Here is a 25,820-nt window from a genome sequence, read left to right as displayed (position 1 = left end):
TAGGACAAGTGCTGACCTGCCTAGAAACAAGTAACTGGATTAGGAAGCCATACTAACATGGCACACTCTTCCTAAAAGGAATATAAAGAAAAGCGTCCTTCTCCAAAACAACACAATCAGTAACTCAATAGAATGAGCTGCAACAACTTAAGAATGAAGCTACTGTGCATGCTAAGGGAGGAAAAGTGAAAACATGCTAGGGTATAAAGAACAAGAAGTGTGATGTGGTGAGATTTTTAAAGGTTTTGAGACATTTTTATGAATTGGCAATCACATTAAGAATGACCTGAACTATGACCAAATATTTCCCCTCAGACACAACTGCAAATGAAAGATCTAATTTGAGGGTGACCATCTATCTTGAAACACACAACTTCACTCAGAAAGAATTCACTGCCTTCTCCAGCCGCCCCAGAGACCAGTGAGCTCAGCAAAGATCAAACCGCTGAGACACACTGGAATGAATCTCTTAATGCAGAGGGACACGGAGAGAAGCAGCAGAGACAACTGAGAATGCTAGTTTTTCAAGGGAAAGTTTTGCTTCCCCAGGTGCCCCTTACAAAATATAGTGAATAGTGAATCCAGTTTGTATTGATCACTGGAAAAACCTCACTCCATAAACTGAGTGACCAGGAAAAACCGTGCTGTGGATCGATCAAGGAGAAATGTCCTGCCACGATCTAGCAGCAAGTGTATATGGATTTTTAAAAAAATCATAACTTCCAGATTCATTTCTGCTTTTAAAATTTATGAAAATATAACATTTTAATTAATTATTTTCCTTGGGTCCTCACCTGCATAAATAGTTCTCACAAATGTGTCAGGTGACTTGATTGCAATGATGTCAGAAATTGGGGCAACATCAAGTTTGGCTGCTATTCTGGGCAAAAGGTTCTAAAAGCAAAATAAGTATAAGTTACACACATACATGCTGATGAATCGCTACAAACTACCAGCAATGACATTCTCTAAATGCAAATCCTGTAGAAATTTTAATTCAATTATTTTATCTTTCACATACATCTTTAGACACTACAACTTCAAGCACAACTCTCTGGATCGCATTTGAGGTTAAATAAGGAGTCTATCATTACTCTAACTACAGTAAGAGTTTTTGAGTTTTACACTAATCAACCACCTTAACTCAATATGTTGAGTTATGAGATAGTATTTGCTTTAATTAACATTGCTTATAAAGTGTGACAGTTACATGAACTTCGATAGGAAAACATTTAAAACAGTAAAATTCTCAAATACTAAGAATATACTTGTATATATTTACCTGATATATAAAAAAGATTTCAAAGCAGATTATTTTCACCTTTTAAATAATTGCTATTGCATTAAAAAAAAAAAACTAACCTAAATGTCAATCAGTATGGAATAGGATTATAAATCATCCATATGATGGAATCTTATGTAATTATAAAAATAAAAGGCGGCTGAATCACAGCCTGCATGATAGGTAAAAGAAAAGCAACAAAAATTAATGTGTTTTTCTTTGTACACACAGAACATCTCTGGAAGGGATACAGGTGATGACTTTGCTCTTACTAGCAGGGACCACCGGAAAAGCCACACCATCCCAGGTCTCAGTTACCTCACCTCAGGGTGCGAGGCAGGGCACCTCTATGGCTCTCATCTAAAATTCTAAGACTCTAGGGCTCTCACACAGAGAGGGTTGGTTAGTGAAAACTGAATACCCCTACTTTCTAGACTCAAAGATTCTCTTAGATGAAATAGTAAAGCTGAATTCTGCACTGCTTTCTCCACAGAGCTTACTCCATGGCATCTCCTGAACTTGGGAGAGGACACCACCTCTAGTGCACAACTCTCACTATAACAGTATTCAAGTCTGAGCCCCAACTCCTCTCTACCTCTCAGACTTCTCCCAGGGGTATCTTCTAATTACTCCTCTATTCTGCATCCTTCCACATGCATGTACAATTACACTATTTAAATGGCAATAACATGTACTGTTTTAAAGTAATTTGTTATACACATACTACATGACCCTCAACTAAATTTTTAAGTACCCCAAGGGCAAAGGTTTTATATCCTCTATTTCTCTGTGTCCCTGATCCACACCTACTAAGTGGCTCCATACAACCTGAGGCTAACAAGTGCTGACAGCTTGAGTCAATTTTCCTGCTGTCGTATTTCCAACAGGAAAGGTTTTCTAGTTTTCAGTGGGTTACTTACATTATACAGTAATCTTCTTTCAACCAAGGTAGAAGAGCTACTGAAAAGTACTGTGGTTTATAACACTACAATTAAAAAACATTGAGATCTCACAGAAAATAAGGGGTTTGATTTATGTGACGCAGAAGAAGTTCTAAGTGGGAAGTTCATAGCATATGGGCTTAACTCAGGAAACAAAAAACCCCAAATAAACAATCTAACTTTATACCTAAAGGGACGAGAAAATGAAGAACAAAGCACTAAATGAGAAGAAAGGATAATAATAAAGATCAGAACAGAAATAAATGAAATTGAAACTAAGAAAACAAGAGATCAGTGAAACCAAGGGTTGATTCTTTGAAAAGATAAAACTGACCAACCTTTAACCAAACTCATCAAGAAAAAAGGAGCGCAAACCCAAATAAGTCAAATCTTAAAAGAAAAGTGACAACTGATATCAAAGAAACACTAAGGAATACTACAATTATATGCAAATAAATTTGACAATCTAGAAGAAATGGTTAAATTTCTAGAAGCATACAACCTTCCAAGATGGAACCAGGAAGAAATAGAAAATCTAAACAGAATGATTACTAGCAATGAAATTGAAGAGGTAATCAAAAAACTGCCAACGTATAAAAAATCCAGGACTAGACAGCTTCTCTGGTGACTTCTACCAAACATTTAAAGAAGTTTCAATACCTGTCCTTAAACAATTCAAAAACAAACAAACAAACAAAAAAGACTGAAAGCTTCCAAACTCATTCTCGCAAGCCAGTATCACTGATACCAAAACCAGACAAAGGCACTACAAAAATATAAAATTACAAGCCAATCTCCTTGATAAACATAGATGTAATAATTCTCAAAATACTAGCAAACAAGATTCAACAATACATTAAATGCTCAGTGAAGTCAGACAGAGAAAGACAAATATCTTATGATTTCACTTACATGTGGAATCTAAAAAACAAGTGAATAAACAAAACAGAGACCCACAGATACAGAGAGGTGTTGATGTTTGCTAAAGGGGAAGGGGGTGAGGGATGGGTAAAAAGGGAAAAAAAAAAAAAGACTTTTAAATTTTGAGAAAACAATTAAAATGACAGTAAACATAGTGCTAACTTTGTAAATAAGAGGTTTAGAAGACACCTGCTTTTAAAACAAACCAAATTTGTCAGTATGTAAAGCCAGCTTCAGCAACTCTTCCTAAACCACTTTCTTAACTGTTCAGGAAGTACTACTGCAACACTGCTGCTCAGCTGAGCAGATTCTCTTACAAATTTTAGTTTATGCAGGCTGTGTCTCTTTTTCAAGTTTTAGAACTTTCTAAATTGCTTGAAATTTACTATCTTTTGTACTCCCATTATCTCTTGTTTTATTTTAGCACATCTTGAAAAACATTTACCACGGGGCTCAAAGGCGTATGTTTTTCCAGGTCTGATCCTCCATCTAAATGTCCTGAGAGAGTGGACGGTAAACAGATGTCTCTCTCCACTATTCAACAGGCTCGACCACATAGTTTCAGGGAAGGAGAAGGAGTAGGTGTCAAGAGTGTTCTTTTCATGCACAAAAAGATGACAGGTTTTGCAGTGCCAGAATACGAATATAAAAATATATCTCAAAAGTACCGCTGGTGAAGGACTGTTATTATAGAGCCAATGGTGTGGCTTCATCTGATGAACTGTCTCATTCCAAACGAATTCAGAGGCTGCAGCACCAGCTACTATTACGTGCCCCTTGTTCTCAAACTCCCATGTCACTACACAGCAGTCAAGGCCTGCATATTAAAATCTAGCTAACTAGATGCAACACATACTCTTCTTGGTTTAACAATCTTTAGGTGAACTGTCATCACAGAAACTCAAGACTGCTGAAATTGTTTAAATCCTCCCACACAGAATCAAAACTCTCAGAAATGGAGAGGTCCACAAAGATCTTTTAGTTCAGGGCTCATCTGTAACACCCTAAAGGATAGTATTTGGATGTCAAGCTTCTGCCCTAACCATCCCCAGGGAAAGGGAAACCTGCCACAGAGGAAAGCCATTCCATTTTTTAACATCTCTGGTTGGTAGATCTTAGCCATCACTTGGTCAACCTGCATCATTTAACATATGTAAGAAACAGAATTCAGGAAGGCAAATCACTAACCTAAGGTCAAATATGTCTGTGGAACCACCTTACTCATCAATTACTAGCCACCACATAAAAACTGAAAATCTTAGGATAGTCTGGAGTCTGACAACCTAATTCAAGAACAACTGTTTATTACATTCATACGTTTACATTGTAGGGTAAAAATTCTGTTATTGCCTAGAAAATTCTATTAACCTGAGAAGAAAAATTTTAATGAGTTCAAGTTTATAATTCTAAAGGTTAAAAACAAACTAGAGCAATGCTGGGTCACTGGGCAAGGCCCCTACATGGTTCATGTCTAGAAGCGAATGCTGTACCACAGATAAGTGATCACAGACAGTACTCATTTTGCAAGTAAAGAGATCAATGTGTGGGGAGCTCACTGTTATTGCCACTCAACATGGTTAGGTGATGAAAGAGCTTGTATCTTCTTACCCAAACTCATATTTAAAATTAATTAGACAGAACTGTAAATGAAAAAGAGAAAAAGTCATATCAAGACAATTCAAATGAAAAATTAAAATGACCAAAAACTATAAACAAACATGATTCACTATCAATTAGAGAAATGCAAAATTAAAAAAAAATACAATATAGGGGCAATGTTAAAATGTAGAGCACCTAGTTTTGGCAAGGTACTCTCACATGTGCCTGGGGAATGCAAACTGAGATATCCTTTTAGAGAGCAATTTAACAATATACATCCAAAGTCTACAAGCACATAGTCTTCGACTGAGCTATTTCACTTCCAGGACTCTATTCAGGGGGAGAAGGGTAGCTGGAGGTGAAAGAGGGTGTAAGGGGAGATCAATGGTAATGGGAAAAAATACAAGAATAAATTAAATAAATAAGAAAATATCAGCACATGTACACAAAGATGCCAAGTATGGGGGTGTTTCCTTGCAGCAAGGTCTATAAATGAAAAACATCAGAAACCACCTAACTATCCACCCTTCGCTAAATAAGGAATATTATGAGCCTTAAAAAAAAAAAAAGATAGCCACATTATAAGCAAATATTTTCAAGATATACTCTTAGTTAAAAGCCACTAGTTGCAAAATAATTCATGCCATGTTATCCAGTTTTAGAAATAAAAAAATTATACTTGTATTATAATTTTAAAATACGTAGAAAGCGGCCTAGAGAATGTACAACTGTTAATACTTGTAAGCTGTGAAGAGGGGAGAGGAAGTTGGGAATAAGGAAGAGGACTTTGACACTTTGCTCTGCATACTGCTGTACTGTATACATCCTTTACAGTAAGAATGTGTTTGTTCACAACTGAATTTATAATCTTGAAAAGTAAAAACTAAAAACTGCAGCTTATTAACAAGAGCATAAAAGAAAAGAAAGCTAGAATAACACCCATGGCCCTAGAGAGACCCACCAACAAAAGTCCTTCTCTTGGGCTCCCCCTACCTTGCCCTTTTTTTTAAAGTAAAACTTCACACAGACCATTCTTTCTCAGACATATCAGAAAGCACATCATCAGATTACAGCTTTTTTTTTTTTTTACCTTCAGAATGTCTTTGACCACCACAGAACCCTCCCCAAATTCTCCAAGTAGATATTAATAGAATTTGGCCTTTCTAAATACCCATCAGCCACCTAAATAAACCATCTCTTAAGATGGGTTATTAATACAAGTGACATTCAAAGACAGAGATAGTTCAACATGTTCGTAAGGAAAATAATCTTTTAAAGTAGCATCCATGACAAAATTTTAAAACGTGGAAGTGGCATTCTAATAAATTATGACAAAATCTTTAAAGAACAGAGATGTCTCTGACAAAATCTGAAAACCTGGAGATCATGTTTTAACAGAAATCAAAACAAAATCTTGAAATAAATTTTAGCAAAACTACCACATTCACTGCAAAAGGCAGGACTGGCTCTCTGCACACGGCCTGCTGTACGGCTGCGGCACGACGAGACTGAGCCTTTCGAGCAGTGACAGCAGGGCCCACGCCCTCGGTCTGCTCACCTTTCCGAAGGCAGATGCTCCTGCACAGATGTGTGTGTAACTGAACTGCTTCTGAGATGCCAAAATCAATGGTGTCAATTCCTCTGAGAATCAAACACATCTGATAAATACACTTCATAATATTTTCATAGTCATACATTCAAGAATCATTCAGACATGACATTTTTCCACTGGAAAAACTTACCTGGAAGAAGGCCCTTGTATGCAGCATGCTCAGCCACCAGAACTTTTGCTACACCTGCTACTTTGCAGAGATCCTGTGCCACCTATGATTTTTAAAGTTTTTAGTTATCCATCTAACAGAAAGATGCAAACAGAGCCACCACTACAAATATCAAAGAGCATAAAGCTTTAATGGCCAACTGCAAAAATTGTTCTCATCAAACAAGGGATACTTAGGAATAAAAAAAAATACTCTTTAACAAAAGAAATCTTATGTCAATTGATCTTACTAGCAACTGACCTTAACCAAAAAAAAAAGTACTGATAAACCAAAATCAACAAAGCTCTCTATTCCGATTTAGTTGTCAACTGCACTCTTTACCTTTTACTCAATGCAAGTGCAAGTTCATCATTTTAGAAATGGTGAAATGAGGCAATGGTTAGGTTCTCTTTGTCTCTCAAAACAACAACACACAAAAGACATTTCAGACTTAGGGCTTCTTAGGGCAGGAGTACCTAGCCATACTGGTCTACAGGCCATGGCTCTTTATTTGGCAATAATAATTTCCGCTGATATTAAAATTAGCGAATCTGGCCTTGACTGGTGTGTCTCGACTGGCTGGGTGTCAGCTCTCAAAGCAAAAAGTTGCTGGTTTGACTCCCCATCAGAGAACATGCATGGGTTGTGGGACCCAGTCTCCTGTTTGGGGGGAGATGTGGGGCAAGCAAGAGGCAACCAATCAATGTTTCTCTCACATATTGATGTTTCTCTCCCTCTCTTTCTCCTTGCCTTCCTCTCTCTCTCAAAATAAAAATAAATAAAATCTAAAATTAGTGAATCTGGGCAAGATCGAAATTTTGTTATCAGTCCATTGTCAACCACTGAGTTCCTGCCTATCTCTCTATATTTTTCTATAATGAATTTACAGATTTTAGTTCCTTGTTTTTCCTGGGGTTCTAGGAAAGCCTTCTGACCACTCAAGATTACCTGCATACAGAGACAATGAGAATTCCTCTTCCAGTGTCTTTAATTGCAGCATGGCTGGCTTCTGCTTTAGCAGAAACACGGCAATCATACTATAGTCTTCTGTCTGTTTACCTCCATGCTGATTCACTGATGAGTAGGCATAAAAGGCTGTGCCTCCCCCCCTCCGAGGATGATAAGGTTTCAACAATTTCCACTGAGGAAAGGATGCAGTGCACCCGCGCCTCTGCTGAATCGAGTATTCATTGGCAGACTACTATGCTCTAGCAAAACCATCTTTTTATTATCAGCAAAAGCTCTGGCACTACGCAGAAACATCACCTGCTGCTTATGCTGAATAGCTATATAAAGCAGCATGGAACTGACATCTGCCTATGGTATCAACAGTCTTCCCACACAGGCACTGATTGTTTTTCTTTAAGAATAGAATGTGACATAATAATAAAATTATAACTCAACCGAAGGTGATTTCTGCTCTGATTTTTCTCAAAATAGTATAAATAAAATAGTACATCAAATATTTTTGAAGTAATGTTAGAATAATTAATTAAAATCACAGCAAATAAACAATCAAACCCAGAACTTGTATATCTGAAAGCCAGGCAACCAAAAAGATCCCACAGTGCTATCATCATACACTGTGGTTAGTATAGATGACATAAGATTCAGTAGTTGTTAGCAGGCTTTAGGAAAAGAAATCCATGTAATTTAACCCCATACCTGCTAGAATATATTCTTTTAAGATATTAGTTTTGTGTGTAAGAAATTAGATGTGATACTAGCATTCTGAATCTCATTATATCACATGGTCTGCATCAGTGCCATTTCATAAAAACTAAATCTGTCTAAAAAGAAAAAGAAACATGCTCTCTTTGGAGTTTTTCCTTTGAGGTCCAAGCCGCCGGCCACAGTCGGCAACTCTGGTGTCGGTGGGGACTGCAGGCTCCCGCTGCATAAGCTCTATTGCAGCATGATCTCAACCTCACTGCAGCCCAATGGCACAGACCCTATAAGCTGAGGGTTAGTTTACAAAGCTGTCACTGTCTTATTCCAACAACAAAAAAAACAAAGAACTTTTCACACAGACCATCACTCGGAAAGCAAAGTACTAATTCCATTTGCCTCCTTACACCAATTAAAAAGTAACACCCATGGAACTTTGTCCACATTTACCACTTTCAAGAATTAAAAGCAATTAGCAAGTATATTCATCAATACAAAAAAAGGAATCGGCTATTAACCTCTAAGGGGACTCATATATTATCATTCTACTTGGTACCTGATGGCACATGATGGTGCCAGTGGAACTAAATCAAGTATTCTACCTCATTTCAAAAGATAAAATGCTTAGTGAGCAAACTTAGTTTTTTTCACACATAGTAATGGTTGTGACATTGGCCATTTAATGAGGATTAGAGCCCAGTTTGGGTTACAGTCATCGCCATAATTCTCTGTTGCCATCTTTCCCTGTCTCTTGATGGAGATTATATTTGCTATGATTGACCTTAAAAATTTCTCACCTTGTCACATTTGGTTCCAGCTATTAAGCAGGACACTTCACCTCCGAGACGTTTGGCTGCAGTGATGGTATTTAATGTAATGGGTGCTAGGGTATCATTTGCATGCTCGGCTATTACCAGGGTACTCTGAAATCGTAGGAATAAGGCCTAAAAAGAGGGAGAAAATGGAAAAGAATGTTATAATAGAAATATTTTTTATTGGTTGTTAAGCATGTGTGCTTTAAAGAAAACTACACAACACTCAGTTGCTCAGTTCTATGAATGTATTTATATAACACTTGCTCAACAGCAAAAATTGGGCTATTGTGTCTATCTCTCTGTTACCAATATTCATACCTAATAACAAAAATGCAAATTAGTGTTCTACTTAGAAAATTTTAAAAATTAGTTCAAAACAATTTTCCCACTAACCTATGTTCAATGAGAAACTCAATATATGTAAATGTAAAATCCTTAAGCAGAACATGTTATTATCAAAGTAGGAATCACCAATCCTATCCATCTGCAGGAATGCTAAGGAGCACAGTATATCCAGAAATAATGGCTCTGAAATCTATTACTCACATTGATTTCCACTGCTTCAGACGAAATGTATTCACTATCAAAATAACTGATAATGTAAATCTGTCTTTAAAACACACAGCAATTCTGCTGGTGTTTCAACTGTTCAAATATGCTTCCAAAATCAAAAAAGAAACTTGTAGAAAAGCTTCTCAGAGCCAACCAGTATCTAGCCATAGCTACTGTAGACTATCAAGAGACCACCCATAGTCTGTGGTCATCTAGAATGACTTCAAACATCAGGACACAAAGATGAATGAGAATGGTCCCCGTAATCAAAAATGTCAAGGGGTCCTGGCTGGTGTGGCTTAGTGGACTGAACACCAGCCTGGGAACCAAAGGGTCACCAGTTCAATTCCCAGTCAGGGCACATGCCTGGGTTGCAGGCCATGTCCCCAGTAGGGGTGCATGAGAGGCAACCACACACTGAAGGTTCTCTCCCTTTCTCCCTCCCTTCCCCTCTATAAAATCTTAAAAAAAAAAAAAAAGTCACAGGAAATAAAATTAAAAGACAGAATAATTTTTCAGTTAACAAAGATATCCATAGTGTTAGAGGACACAGATCATGAAGTAGACAATCAAAAGAAAGTTTAAACATTCCTGTCATGTGAAAAAATGCAGAAGGGCACCACAGGAAAGAAGAGAGAAGCAAATGTTGGCACTGTCCTTGTGGGAAATGGCAGTGAGAAAGAGACACTGATGATTGAATGGCATGGTAGTGTGGCTTCATTCAGCAATAATATTGAGAGCTGGAGTGAAAAGCATAATAAAAAATTGACCCAGACTTGGAAATTTATAAGGAGGGTATGAATGAAGGGAAGGCAGGCACAGGTCTTTAATGGTGGTTAACATCTCATGTACAAAACACATTTTTTTTCATTTATTATATGGTAAACATCAACTGGTATATTTAAACATTCTTCAACTATTTGTGAGCATAGCATATGAGCATACCAATTTAACCAGTCTGTGCAGCACTTCAGTTATTACTAATTTATTATTATAAACAATGCAAAGGCCATCCTTATAACTAAATCTCTGCACTCATCCTCAAGAAATGGGAGTTCCTTTTTGTCTAGAAAGACCCTTCTGATTGAAAGTTGGCTACATTAGTTGTTCTGCTTCCACAGAAGACTAAGCCAGATTCTTCTCAACCTTCAACAAGTTAGGGGCTCCTCCTCCCCCAAGCTTCCTACCTCTACCACTCACCCCTCTTGCTTGCTCCCCTCATGCTCCCCACTCTAGCTTGCCCCAGCTAGATCACCCCCGCCTTCTCCTCAGCCCTCTGAAACCCCTCTGTCCTAACTGACCACAGTCCCAGAGCTAGGGGTCAGAGACTCGATGCAAGCCTCCACAGGTAGAAATGGTGAGGCAAGAGGCATACCAACCTGAGGCACACAAATGGTGGGAAGAGGAAGAGGACAGCACAGGAGGATATGAGAAAGGAAGGAACAACTGCACTGGGTATCAGTGGATGACATTTCGTGTGTTTTTTCCCTCCTTTTGTTTATTCAAAGGGTTCAAAGGAAGGGGGGAAATGAGATTTTGTTGTTGCCAAATGAAGTACCTGTTTTATGACTTTTTCTTTTCTACAATAAAAATTTCCTTCTTACAGGAAGGGCTAGAAATCTTTATACACATTAAGACTCTTTTAACAAATTATCAGAATTAGAAGTTATAGATCAAGAGGTAGGCATGCTTTTAATGCTGACTGACAATCCTGTTCTCCAAAGAAGTTAGAGCAAATCACAAGAATTCACAATGCCTGAGATAGAATGAAAGTTTAGAAGGCAAATACCACACCTGTTCATTTTTTTTATCCCCAGTCTAATACAATGCTTTTTTTCTAATAAATATGTGTACAATTATATGGGACTTTTCTTTTTTAATCAGGAGAGCACAGTATGTTGTAAAGAACTTTGTAGTTAGGAACCAATGGCATAATTTATTATTTAAATCTCATTTCACAAGAATTGCTAGTAACTACTTATTACCAATACATATCAGACACTGAATTTATGTTTCACACATCATTTACCATAAAAAATACAAGATTTCCATCAACATTTGGTGAATCAACCCAAGATCTCATGGCATAAGGCCCGTATTTCCCATAAATTTTAGTTCTAGCAATAGATTATTTAGGTAGTTCTTCTAAGGAATCCTCAAGCTTTTTACTGGGTTGGCCAAAAAGTTTTAGTTTTTTCTGTACATCTCTAGTAGTGCTTAATTGTCTTTAACTTCATTCAAAAAAAATTTGTTACATTGTATTGTAACAGCTGTCATATGAGCGTGCATTTAAAAAAGACATCAAAATTGGTGAATTTGGGGGCAGCCATTTTAATACTGAAGATGGAAAAAGATACACAACATTTTCAGCATACTATGCTTTATTATTTCAAGAAAGCTAAAAATGTTACTGAAACACACACAAAAAAGATTTGTGCAGTGTATGGAGAAGGTGCTGTGACTGGCCGAACACATGAAAAGTAGTTTGCAAAGTTTTTTGGCACTACTGATATTTTGGCCAAATAATTCTGTGCTGTGGGGCTGTCTTATGCATTGGAAGACATTTAGCAGCACCCCTGGCCTCTATTCACTTAGAAGCCAATAGTGGGAGATAGCCAACATACTCAAAATATCCAAATCAATAAAGTTATTGGTGAAAATGAAAAATGTGTCTTTTACTTTATGGATAAAAACCATATGCACTTTTTGGCCAATCCAACAGAAATTCCAGGGGTAATGTATGTATGTACACATATGTGTGTGTGTGTATGAGAGTGTGTGTGTGTATATATAATCTTATTTAAAACTTATAAAAACTCTATGATGTAGGTACTATTATTACCCTGACTTTACAATGAGGAAATGGAAGTTTAGTGGCTACATAGCTAGGAAGCAGAGCCAGGTTAGAAGTTCAGGTTGATGGATCCCAGAATTTGGGTTTTTAATTACCGCTCACATCAAAGCACCATCATTTTTGGCAGTTCTATATATTGGTCAATCTTATAAGACTGCACTTAGCAAATATTCTCCTGCTTTTAAAAAAATTAGTACTGGTCAAAAAGAAACAAAGACATCAAAAACCTCTTTTCCAGCTCAAAAAAGTTCAATAAACCTACAATCCTACTTTAAGTAGAAGAGTGGTATAGAATACCACTAAAGACTCAAAAAGTACAGGTCTATTACTGAAAGGGTTTTTAAACAAAAGTCATTTTGTTATCTTACATACAGTTCAGGTCCTCTTTTTCATGGAGAAAAGGAACCAAAGTCTTACATATTTCAAAATAACTATGGAAACACTAATTAAGGTAACTACCCAGAAAGAAATCCCAATGTCTTCAAAACACTGCTACTTAAATCAAAATTAAGTTATGCAGATTGTGTCACTATAAATTCTTGGTCCTCAGCCTTATCTGGGCCCTGAAAAGTACCTGGCAGCATTACCATGACAGAGTTATTGGCACTCTCCATAGCCACTACTGCTAATACCCTCTTCTGGTGTTTCCCAAACTGCTAACACAGGCTGCTCCCTACTCTCAGAAGAGAGCCTCAATGCCTACTTCACAATGAAAACTGAAGCCATCAGAAAGAACCTGCTTCTCCTTCCTGATATCCAGCACAGAAATTCCTGCCCTATCACAATGGAGGCTTTCTAAGCACTTCTGTGACCCTACAAAGAAGAGTGCACAGACCTGTCAAATCACTGAAACACCTACCCCAGCATGCTTTTAGAGAACTTACCTAGACTACTGACTAGACTGAGTTCCAAACTAGATTGAGTTCCAAACTGTGAAACACACACCAGCCACATAGCCTTATTTAAGGTGATTGGCCTTTGTGAGATACAAGCATACCCTGCTTTATTGCACATCACAAATACTGTGTATTTTTACAGATTGAAGGCAAGACCCTCCACCAGCAACTGCTTTACTGCAGATCATGGAACTCGACCGACAATCTGAGGTCTGCCTGCAGTATACTTCTTGAGAGCTGGGTTTAAAGGCGTGGTTGTCTCTCCACTTTCAGTGCCAAACTTCTTGAAAATAATGTTAGCTTGCACCAACTCTACTGCTCCACCTCTTTTTGTTCTTTACTCACAGTAAACTGACTGTCACTTTCACTGCAAAACTGACCCCAACCTCTTCAAAGTCACCAACAACCCATGTTATGGTTAAGTCCAGTGAACACATTTTGGTCCTTCTCTTATAAACCTTAACAGTTTTGACACTGCTTTAGCTTTTCATTCTTTTACAAGCAGCCAAGGAGATTTACTGCTCAGGAGTTCTGTTGAGGCTTTAACTGTATGTAGTAAACTACCAAAGGTGTTAGAAGGCCCCCCCAAAAAAGCTAGAATCAAACTCCCTACTTTACCCATGTCCCCCACCATCTTTAAAAACTAAGTGGGGTAAGGGTAAGAAGGGGGTGGGTGTGAGAGTCTTTTTGCTTCTTCACTCAAAAATTTAAGAGCAGGAATAACCTATAAAATATCTTCAAATTCTACCAAAAAAGATGAACATATAATTAAAGTCACCTATCCCTATTTTAACATGTTTTGTAATGAAATGTATATTATATTTCTGTACTTAAATAACTTACTTTAATCTCTTTAATGATAAAATGTGGTAACTTTTAATCATGAGTAGACATGACACTGAATAGTAAAAACACAGTCAATTTATTTCAATTTAAAAAACAGACAGGCCCCTTAGTAGACACCCTGGCAGGCAGCATAATTTCACAGAATTCACCTCATGCAATAAATCTTTCAGAACCACATCAAAATTGGCTCGCTTTCTTCTTTCAAAAGAAATTAAAATTTGCATATGAATTAGAGTTCAATGTCATTCATCAATACTAAAACCATGGACTCTGAAAATGTCATGTTCCTCCACACCAGTTTCACAGCTTCTGAATCGCTATAGATAGGCCTTTCTGCCTGACAATGAACAGAGTAACAGGGACACTCAAATGACCTTGAAGTGTTGCTTCACTTTCCTCTCAGTGTCTAGTTCTTCATTGTATGTGTAAAATACCATCTTCATTCACAGATGACATTGAGGAGCTCCCCCCAAAGATGAAGCACTTTGCTCAAGGGCACAAATAACTAAAAACTAGAAATGAACTTAGATACCAAATGCAAGTCATTCAATTTACATTCTAACAGTTCAAGGTGTTTCCTTTTTTCCCCACTAATTGTGGCAAAAAAAAAATTATAATCCTAGTCATTTTTAAATGTACAGTTTAGTAGTGTTAAATTTCAAGACTGAGGATAAGCTATTTTGACCTTAGAAAATCATAAATATAAGTTAAAGAGGAGCCAAAGTGAAAGGAGTCCCAATTTATAAGTACGGAAAAACCTGAACATCAAAAATTTTAAGATTAATAATAGATTATAACCTACTAAATAAAATGAGGATCCATAAATCCATAAATAAGTATATAAATAGGCAAGAAGGAAGGGTTCTCCCTTAATTAACTAATAAATGTAGAGGGAATGATGAAATTAGAAAAATCACCATTTCACATCACCATAATCACTACGCAGGCAAGAATTAGCAACAGATGTTAAGGGCAGTGGACGAAAGACTGACGAGTTACAGTGCACCGCCCCACAAATCAGTTAACAATCACATAGTGGAGAAACCTGATGAACAACACGTGAGCAAAGTTACTATCACCACACACCTGAAACTAATTCAAAATGATACTGAATGTAAACTAATTGGAAAATGAAATTTAAAGAAGCTTATAAAAAATCAGGCAGAGAAAGACAAATACCAAAGTAATGATAATAATAATAACGTCACCAATAACGTTAGCTCTACCAAATGAGCCCTAAATTCTCGCCACCACAATTATTTATTTCACTTGTGACTGACTGCTAACCTGTACACGAAACTACCTTCCAATTACTGCACAGTTGAGTACTTTTTGCAAGTCCGGCTCGGACACCTGAAATTTGCCCAAATCCACGACTTCAACTTGTTTGTCTACATCCCCTGATTGGGAAGAAGAAAAAAAAATCTCCTGGGGGTAAAGAAGGGGCACCGACCTGACGGAAGCGGGTTTGAACTTTGTGGAGGGAGGGGGTGGGGTGAGGGAGTTTTTCTGTGTAACCAGAAACACACAAGAAAAGGCCTAGAAAGACGCCGGCTCTCTGTCTCTGGGCGAAAACCCCACGGGGGACGGAAACACAGGCGTGCACAGAAAGGACCGCAGAGAAAGTCAAACACGTCAGCAAAGTTCCTGACCCAAGTGTGGCAATCCCGTTTTCACGTTACTTAACTGTAAATTAGAAAAATCTACAGAAACCACAACGTAAGTTGTTCCTTGACTTGTAATTCCTCAATTTCCCATGCTATGTGGCGCCGCAGCACTAGGACAAAAACACGTTTTCCCTCAGTCTTTCTCACGACAGGGGACAGAACCGTGGTACACTCACGACCTGTCACGGTCGAAAGCCCTGGAGACGTGCTGGCGCCCGGTCCCCCGGCCGCCACACCAGCCCTCGGCCAGGAGCCTCGGCGCGGCCCGCAGGTCCCAGGACCTCCGCCCCCTTCGCCCCACACCTGCGCCTGGACTCCAACGACCACAACGCGCCCAGTGAAAATGTCCAATTCTTCGAGAAACGTCGGCTTCCAGGCCGAACTCGGGCTTTCCACTCCCCCTCAGAGAGCATTCCAGCGGCGACCGTCCCCTCCCCCCGGGACGCGGCCGGCTGCCCGCCCCGCCACCTGTGGAGAACCCGGGGCACCCGGAGTGGAGCAGGGCGCACGCGCAGAGTGCCTCCAGGGGTCCTCGGCCGCGGCGCTCCACCCCGTCCCAACACGGTCGCCCCGGACCCGTGGGCCCGAGGCCGGGAGGCGCGGGGCCTGCCAGCGCGAGGGCCGGTCTAGTCTGTGGGAGCCGGTGACCTTCGCGTCCACGGGACCGGCAGCTTGAGGGACCGTCCCCGCGCCCAGCCGGGCCCTTCTCTGCCGGCGGGTCTCACCGACTGCTGCAGTCCCCTAGTTGTCGCCGCTCGGAACATGGTCACCGCTCCCGGCCGCCTCAGGCAGCCTCGGCCTCACAGCAACCAGACGCACACCAGGCGGCTCCGCTCCGGTCAGTCACCGCAACGCTCGCGAGACGCGCAAACGAGAGCGGATGCCACGGGCGCGCCGCAAGAGCTCGCGGTTTTTGCCTGCCGATTGGGCGGCCGCGTAGCCAATGGGAACAGCGGAAAATTAGGGGCGGAGCTTGGGAGTAGGGCAAAGGTGAGGCTGTTCTCCGCACAGCCAGCCCCGCCTCTGCGCTGATGACGTCACTCCCCTGGTTCCCCGCCTGCTGGTGTCCACCGCTGTCGCTCCTAGAAGTCAGGAGCGCTCCACCTGTAACACATTTTGCATCTCCGGGGAATGTAATGCATCTGGGGAAAGCTGCATAAGGTGCTGCACTTTGGGTAGCAAACACACAATACGATATTACAGATGATGTATTACAGAATTGTACACTTGCAACCCACATAATTTTCTAACCAGTGTAACCCCATTACATTCAATTAAAAAAAAAAAGATGTTTGACCTCGGCAGAATCTGGAGAAAACATACAAGTAGACATAGTCCTACTGTGAGCGGAGGGATTCACCGAATGGGTGGCATTTGAGTTGGTACCTTGTGGACACAAACGGAAAGATGAAGGTGGGAAGGTGCAAGGACAAGGAGCAGGCCTCTGTGGTGCTGGAAGGAGACAGGGCTGGAGATGCGGCCGGAAGAGCAGATTTGGAAAGGTCTTGAATTGGAGTGTAACGTGGGACCCCATCCTAGCCCTCCTCTGTCTCCATTCTCTTATTCCTGGGCAATCCCACCAATTCCTGCCTGCCTGTCCAAATCTGTGGCATCCACGAAAGCACCTCCCCAGCATCTCCTCAGTATGTCCCTAAACATCTCAAACCCACAAGTCCACAACATAAGTCCTCTCATTAATCTTTTTAAATACGTGATTTGAAAGAGCCAGTAATTTAACTGTTAAGAATTGCAAAGGTCTTGTAATACATCTCACACACCAACCTCCACCCAGCCGTCTTCAGGACTTGGTGAATGGGCAGTGCTGCTTCACACCTTGGCTGAACATGTGCAACAACCTTCAGTTCTGTTATCCACAGACACCGCTCAAATTCGCCACTTTCCAGAACTGCTCCAGAATTTCTGCGTAAGCGTTTTTGGGACAGCAGTCTGGTTAGACGGGAGACCCAGGGATTTGTCTTGAAGCTCCATTTGCACAGCAGACCCACTTTTTCATTTAATATTTGGAAGCTTCTGGGGATTGGACCCCAGGGTACTGCTTCTGGGTGGTATCCTCCTATGCTTCAACATAGGCCACGTAGAAGTGAGACTATATTCTTTTTCTAAATGTTTTTATACTTCTTATTTATTATAACTTTAAAAAATTCTCACCTGAGGACATTTTTCATTGCTGTAGAGAGAGAGGAAAGGGGGGGGTGGGGAGAGAGACTGACGTTGATGTGAGAAGGAAACATCAATTGGTTACCTCGAGTAGGTGCCCCAACCGGTATTTGAACCTGCAGCCTTTCAGTACTTGGGTCCACACTCCAGCCAGCCACATCGGCCAGGGTGGGCCTATATTCTTAAAACTGGCTTCATATTTTCAAGGCTTGCCTGTGTTCTCAAGAAGAAATGATTTGCCACAGCATTCGGCCTTTCTAAATAGAGCACATGAAAACAGACCAACCTTCTCAGCCATGTCTACCAACAGGACTTCTTTCTTTGTGCCAAAAATACCCGCAGATGATTTTAATAGCGCCTTCTTCCAGTTCTCCTTCCAGCTCATCTGTTCCTTCCCCTGTGTTGTCATTTCTCTGTTTGAAAATCATGACCGTAAAACCTCGAACATTTATGGGTTATGCAAACAGCTTCCCTTGGCGTATTTTTAATAATCTCTGCTCTTATTTTTACCAGATGTTGAAATCCCTAATGATAACAGAGTGAGAAACTTGAAGGGTAAGATTATTTGAGCAGGAGAAATGTAATGTTTTTGTTCGGAGATAGCGGGTGTCTGACCTGAGTTTGCTTCAAGTTTTTTCTACTTTTAGCTGAGCTGTCTCAGAGAAATTCCTTAATTTTGCTGATCTTCTGTGTCTTCATTGGTCAGAATACTGCCAGTGCCTTCCTTATAGGACTTTGACGACAAATGTGAGAAATTATATGTCGTATTAGTCATATATTGCTGTGTAACAAATTACTCCCATAATCCAGCAGCTTGAAACAACATTTATTGTCTTACACTGTTTCGAGAGTTGAGAACCGTGGCGTGGCTTAGCTGGGTGCTTCTGGCTCCGGGTCTCTCACAATTTGCAAACTATCAGCCAGAGCTGCAGTCTCTGGGCACGTGAGTGGGATTGAGGATTAGCTTCCAAGCTCACCCATGTGGCTGTTGGCAGGAGACTTCAGTTCCTCCCCACCGGGACCTATCTAGATGGCTTCTGCCAAAGGCCATGATCAGAGAAACCAACACAGAGAGTCATAAGCTGCAGCCTTTTATGTCCCACCTTTGGTGGGGACATGCCATCACGACTGCTGTATTCTGCTGGCCACAATAACCACTGCCGCTATAATGTGGGAGAGGACTACACAAGGGTGAAAGCAACAGGAGGCAGGGAAAATTCAAAGCCGTCTTGTATAAAGTGCCCAGCAGGAATACCTGGACGCCACTAACGCCACAGCCGTTTATGGAGCACTTGTCATGTGCAGGCCCTCTTCTAGGCCCAGGAAATGTAAAATAGACAGTCCTTGCCCGTAAGGGCTTCCATTCTAGAAGCCCATAGTAGGTGCTCAAAAAATATGTTTTCCATAGGCAGTAACATGTCTGATGTTTCTCTTAGCAATATTTTTTCTAATGTATCTCCTCAAGCAAGGGGGGAAAAATAAAGAAGTGGGACTACATCAAACTAAAAAGTTTTTGCATGCAAAGGAAACCATCAACAAAACAAAAAGACAACCTACTGAATGGAAGACACATCACCCAATAAGGGGTTAATATCCAAAAGTTATAAAGAACTCATATAGCTCAAAAGCAAACAACAAACAACCCAATTAAAAATAGACATAGGACCTGAATAGACACATCTCCAAAGAGGACATACGGATGTCCAATAGACATATGAAAAGATGCTCAACATTACTAATCATCAGAGAAATTACAACCACAGTGAGATATCACGTCACCCCTTTCGGAACGGCTGTCATCAATAAATCAAGAAACACCAGTGCTGACGAGGACGTGCGGAAAAGGGACCCCCAGGCACTGTTGGTGGGAACGCAGATGGCTGCAGCCACGGAGGGAAACAGCATAGAGGGCCCTCCAAAAATTTAAAACAGAACTGCTTCATGATCCAGCGATTCCAATTCGGGGTATTTATCCAAAGAAATCCAAAACAATAATTTGAGAGAATATACGCACCCCCTATATTCACTGCAACACTGTTTACAACAGCCAAGATGTGAAAGCCACCCAAGTGCCCATGAATAAATAAGTGGGTAAAAAAGTTGTGGTACATTCACACAATGAAATGATACTGGGCCATCAAAAAGAATGAAATCTTACCATTTATGGCCGCATGCATGGACCTAGAGAGTGTTACGTTAAGTGAAATAAGTCAGGGGAAGACCAACACCATGTGTTTTCACATATATGTGAAATCTAAAGAAGAAAATAAACAACCAAAATTGAAACATACTTGTAGATACAGGTTGCCAGAGGAGAGGGGGGCTCGGGGGACCGGGTGGAAAAGGTGAAGGAATTGAGAAGTACAGATTGGTTGTGAGAAAACTCTCACGGGGATGTAAAGTACAGCACAGAGAATACAGTCGACAACACTGTGATAACCACGTATGGGGCCAGGTGGGTGCTAGAAATATCTGGGATCGCTCTGTAAAGTACACGATCAGTCTCACCATTATGCTGTGTGTCTGAAACTAATACACCATAATAGCGAATATAAACTTTGACTGAAAAAGTTAAACATTTCACTGTTTAGAAAAATATATATGCTTTCTCCCCAAGAGGAAGAAAGGAACAAACAAACTAACTTCATAAAAGGAGACCCTGCTAATCAGAGGGACAGACATAATCCAAGAAATTCCCACTTGGGACAGTAGGCAAACCCTCTGAAAATGTGACAATTACAAGCTGGGACATTCTCTCGCAATTTTTATGAGAAATTATATGTTGTATTAGTCATATATTGCTGTGTAACAAATTACTCCCATAATTTGAGGATGGTAGTTTAGAGGATGAGAATGTACGAAGCAAATCGATGGTAGCCACAGTCAAGCAAAGGGGACTGTTTTTCAACAGTATTCTTTCAGAGCTCGGCTGCATCTACAGGCACACTAACAAATAAGCCCTGGGCTCCTTCTCTCTGTATGAGAGCGACTAAGATGGAAACTTTATTTCCTGACTCATCCACTGTCGATTTTGTTGGTGTTTAAAATGATGTACGTACAACATACAAGGTGACCTTGAGTTTGACATCTTCTAGAATACACTCGGACCTTCTCCTGGTTTGTCCCAGTTAGTGACATGTCACTCTCCTGATACTTTACTTGTGTTAAAATATTCATATTTCAGGTTCTTAGAGGAGACATGTATGATTCATGGGATTAATGGCAAAGGACCTTGCCTACATTATCAAATTAACCTTGCACGCCCCTAGCCTGCATAATGCAGAAGTGAAGCTGGAGATTTACACATAAATATTGAAATCTTATTCTGAGCCTAATAAAACACGCCTATCTCCACAAATACCCACGGGCAGAAATGGGCACTGGTGCAGGTGCCCAAGAGGCACAGACTGAGGTCCCACTGGGTTGCTGCCCTTCCCTCTCATGCCCTTGACCAGCCTTTTCAGGGCACTGACGACTTTGTGATTGGAGAGCTCTTGGCTGACAGGAGACTGATACCATCTCTGGTCTCACAGGTTTCACAAAAGAGACTTGTCCCAGAATCTACTCTCCTATGAGAAAGGGCAGGGTGATGTCCGCCTATGCAGCTTAGAAAAGGGATTTCTGGTGACGTCCATGACGGAGCCCTTAAGAACTAAATCGTCCATTCGCCCCCAGGCGTCTCCACACCTCACCCCTCACACCTTAAACTCTGCGGGGGCCCAGCAGACACCCCAGGCCTTCCCCGGTGCCCACACGTGAGCACGGTCCTGCCTCCCTGCTTTGCTGCCAGGCGCATCCTCCGCATTTTCAAGACTCTGCCCTGGTGATTCCCAATCTTCATCCCAACATGGAGTTTTGAGCATTTTGCAGCCCAGTGAGAAAAACGGAGATGATGTAATGAGGTTTTCACTGAGCCTAATGGAAAGGACTCTATTCTGAAACTGGGTTTTTCTTTTCTGGTGTTAATAGGTTTCCTCCTGCATGAAATCATGATAATAGATAGTAGTTGTCTTTTTTTTTTCATGTCTCCCTTGGCATCATGGGATAGTGGTGGTCCCATGTGATGTCCCTGTTGTTTTTCTCTTGGTTCCCGAATTCCAGAAGCCTGAGAACGACTGTCGAACAAAACCAGTTCCATGCCCACCTCACTCTTGAGGCCTTCCCTGGTTATTCAGGACTCACTTTATCTTTCAGTTAAAAAAAAAAATCAGTCTGGATATTTTCTCTCTAAAGTCATAGTATAGAGCCACAACAATTAATAATTTTTAAAACTTGCAAACAAGAAAATAGAAAACTGCTATTATAGTCCCCCTTCTCAGAGAAAATAAACTTAATCTGAGAGAGAGCCTTCGTTTGCATGTTTTGAGTCTATCACTTAAGTTTTAACAAAAATAGAGTTGTTTTTTATGGGCTCTTTGGTTAGGTGGAGCACTGTGTAATTCACGGGGAGTTCTCCTCTGTGCTCAGCTGTCTCAGCCTCAGCACTTACTGCCACTTACTGCCTGCTGTGGTTCCTGAGCATTCCGGAGTCTGGGCCCATCTTCCCACCTAGAGCGAAACCCTCGGGGCCAGGACCACTCTGTGAGCACCAGGCGGCCTCCTCCACCAGCCTGGCTCCACCTCTTGCCCCTCGTAATGCTCAGTGAGTACTCTATGAGTCGACCGGCCTGCAATCTCTTCTCTCCCTTGCTCTTTACAGCTGTGGGCACCAGGATTCAGCTAAGTGAGATGCCTACAACAGCAAGAGGAGTGTTATTATTTGTTCTGAAGGTCTTTACAAGTATAAGGCATGTCTAAAGTGGCTATAAATAATTTATATTGTCCATAACTCAAGCTGATCAAAACAGACCTCATCACAGTGATGCGGCAAAATCTGGTCCAAGCTGCTTTTCTGCTGCCTCCAGCCCAATTACACATGCAGAGCAGATGAAGATCTGACTGCACTCCCTCTGAATAGGATTAAGGCCCCTCCACAATCACACCTATCACAATCTGTGCGTGATTAGACATTGGATAATCCCACCAGACAAGAGCTGACAACCTGCATTCTATTATCTCACTTAGTATCTATTTTTGGGACCTGCTGGTAGCTGTAGCCTCCAGAAGATATATTCCAGTGAAAGAGGATCCTTTATAGGTTCCTTTGAAAAATTGTTGCTTGATGGACTTTGACTAGAGCCAAGCATTTGAAATTGTTTATAATTCCAATTTGTTTCAAGATGACAAATAGACAAAATAGGACGTGAGGGTGTTGGTCCTTCTCATGAGGAAAAACACACACATTGTAGCTTCTTATGAATGTGTGTCAGAAACAACAAAAGATATCCTTCTAAATCTTTAAAAGATTATGACAATAACTTTATGAAGACGCATCTTCACATTTCAGAAAATATACACGATAAACCATTTTTCACTTGTTTCAGTATGGTAAAGGCAAGCATCTATGATCAGTAAAGGGGCTGTAACCGGCTCCAAAGTCTGCCACGCCTAAACCCGTAACACATCCACACATCTCTAAGGACGAGGAGCTGCCAGACTACTGAGAACCACTCCCAGGCCAGCCGGCCAGCTGGGGTTCCACCTTCCGGAAACACCAGAAGGATGCAAGTTTCCCAGAAGCCACCAGGCACAGCTCCTTCTCATGGCCCCTCCCCTCCCAAGACCCAGGCCTGGTGGGCTTCCTCAGCAGCTCCCTCCAGCATGGGGATTTCAAAAGAAACAAAGGCTCCCAGATGTTAAAAGTGGGGGTGGGGGGAGGCGGGCAAGGGTTCATTTTGTCACCCTTGTAAAGTGACCTTACTGATCCCCCTGTAGACAGTGGGTTTCTTACTACAGATTGACCTTGACACACGTCCACTACAAGCGAAGTGACAGAGGAGCCAGCAAGGCCATTCCCACCTGGACAGACTCCAGTAGCACAAGTTCATAAGGAGTCTCATGGACTAGTGGACGTGAGTCTCAGCCCACCTCTTTGTAGCTGCATTAGTTTGTGAAGGTGACTGGTGTTGGTTTACTCATTGCTGGGATGCTCAAGGGGGAGGGCCGGCTCTGTGGGCATGTGGCCTGTGCTGTAAATGGGACCATCCACGAACGCTTAGTCCAGGGCCCGACCAGCAGCTGCAGCCCTGCAGTGCATTGGCTACCTGTTTGCTCAAAGGGAGTTAGTGGGAGGCAGGTAAGAGCACCGTGGAGAGAGCAGGGACTTGGATATCAGCAGGCCTGGAGGCTGACCCTGACTTGCCAAGCTGCTTCCTCTTCCCAGGCCTCAGCTGCTTTCTCTGAATGTGGTACCTCCCACCCCCCAATACAGCTCAGAAGTCTCCGGCAGGTGTTGATGTGAATGCCCAAGCCCTTTATGGTTTGTTCAGTACAACACCTGCAGCTTCCCCGCAGAGAAGTAGGGGCCTAGGGGTGTCAGGTGGGTGGGGAGATGGAGGCAGGAGCCAGAGGAGAGGCCGGGTCCTCCTGACCCCAGGGACTGCAGCAAGAAAGCCCTGGCTTCCAGCTCCATCTCTGTCACTTCCATGCTGGGGGACAGGTCACTGGACCTCTGATTTCTTTCTGATACTCGTAGTGAGGATTCCTGCAGCAGTTTCCTCTGTGTGGGGTGTGTCGTGCCTGTGGCATCCCCTCTGGGAGTTACGGAGGCCAGGCTGCTCCTCAGGCAGGCTCTGGAGACAGAGATTGTGGTTCGAATCCTGGCTCCACTAGCTAGGTCACCTATGACAAAATACTTAACCTCTCCCAGCCTCAGTTTCCCCATCTGTGAAATAGGGATAATTTTAACAGTAACTTCTTGCTAGAATTGTTGAGGAAAAGGACAGCGGTGCGTGTGAAGGCGGCCCCAGTAGAGTCCAGTACCTTAGACATTATGACGACGATGCTGAGCACCTAGGTTAGGCCGGGCGTCCCTCCCCACACACGTGATTCTATGAAAACTAGGAGACAAAACAGCTCCGTGCAGGTGAAGGTCTCCTGGGTGGGTAAGAACGGGAAGGCGTGTGCGTCTGTGTGTGGGTGTGCGTCTGCGGCCAAGAAGCGGCCTGGACCCCGGCGCCCACAGGCAAAGGCACAACGCATAGAGAGGCTCCCAACCTGAAGATACAGCCGTAATGATGGTTACCACAGTTAGCGCGGTTCACGCGCGAACTGTGTGCCGGCTTTTGTTCTAAGCCTTGTGCAGAGACTAGCTTAATTCTCACAATAGCTATTGTGAGAGGTAGTTATTAATCTTATCCCCCATTTTACAGATGAGGACACTGAGGAGCAGAGAAGTAAAATAGTAAGCCCGAGGTCACAGTGGCCTGGCGCAGACACCTGCACAGATGCCTGCCTGTCAGCCTCGCAACATTCTCCCCGCCCCCAACCTGCTGCAACACATTCAACATGAGCGCTAGTGGCCAAAGACGCAAGAAATGGCCTGTTGGCCAGTGCTGGGACGCTGTACCGAAGAACTGGACCCTGAAGAAGCCCAGACGCTCCAAAGGCGGTGGCGGTGGCGGTGTTCGAAACCTTGAGAGACCACAGACTGACCCGCCTGGGGCGCGGGGCACAGCGCCGGCCGCGTGGGCGCTCGCCCACTGTGCGACGGGTCGCCGCAGAGCAGAGATTTTTGTGCGCGCTGAGGCCTGGCGCCGGCTCTCCGCAAAGCCTGTCTCCGCGCCCTTGGCTGCAGCCCTTCCCGGCGCGCAGCCCAGAGCTGGAGGCCAAGCAGCCTTAGGTTTTAGCAGAAGGGCTGAGGGGCCTGCAGAGACCTGGGCCCGGCTCTGGGATCCGTTGGAGATGGTACATCACCGGGCGCTCACAGCGCCCCATCCAGGCGCGCACCAAGTCCTCCGCAC

At 42.1% G+C, this 25,820-nt stretch overlaps 1 protein-coding gene across 2 annotated transcripts in view; it reads right to left on the bottom strand.

Annotated features, from left to right (window-relative positions):
* ETFA (electron transfer flavoprotein subunit alpha) overlaps positions 1-16,684 on the bottom strand; it is a 50,642-nt gene extending 33,958 nt beyond the window's left edge. For both annotated transcript variants that reach the window (XM_024561607.3, XM_045196500.2), the window contains exons 1-5: positions 16,527-16,684; positions 8,969-9,115; positions 6,486-6,567; positions 6,302-6,384; positions 795-894 (exon numbers count right to left, since the gene is read on the bottom strand). In XM_024561607.3, the coding sequence (XP_024417375.1) occupies positions 795-894; positions 6,302-6,384; positions 6,486-6,567; positions 8,969-9,115; positions 16,527-16,565 (451 nt within the window). In that variant the 5' untranslated portion in view covers positions 16,566-16,684. The remainder of the gene's footprint in view (positions 1-794; positions 895-6,301; positions 6,385-6,485; positions 6,568-8,968; positions 9,116-16,526) is intronic.
* Between the last annotated feature and the right edge of the window lie 9,136 nt (positions 16,685-25,820).

Source organism: Desmodus rotundus, chromosome 10, assembly GCF_022682495.2.
Source record: "Desmodus rotundus isolate HL8 chromosome 10, HLdesRot8A.1, whole genome shotgun sequence".
Lineage (NCBI taxonomy): Eukaryota > Metazoa > Chordata > Mammalia > Chiroptera > Phyllostomidae > Desmodus > Desmodus rotundus.
The sequence above is the reverse complement of the archived record's forward strand: the minus strand, read 5'-3'. Positions and strand labels throughout refer to the sequence as shown.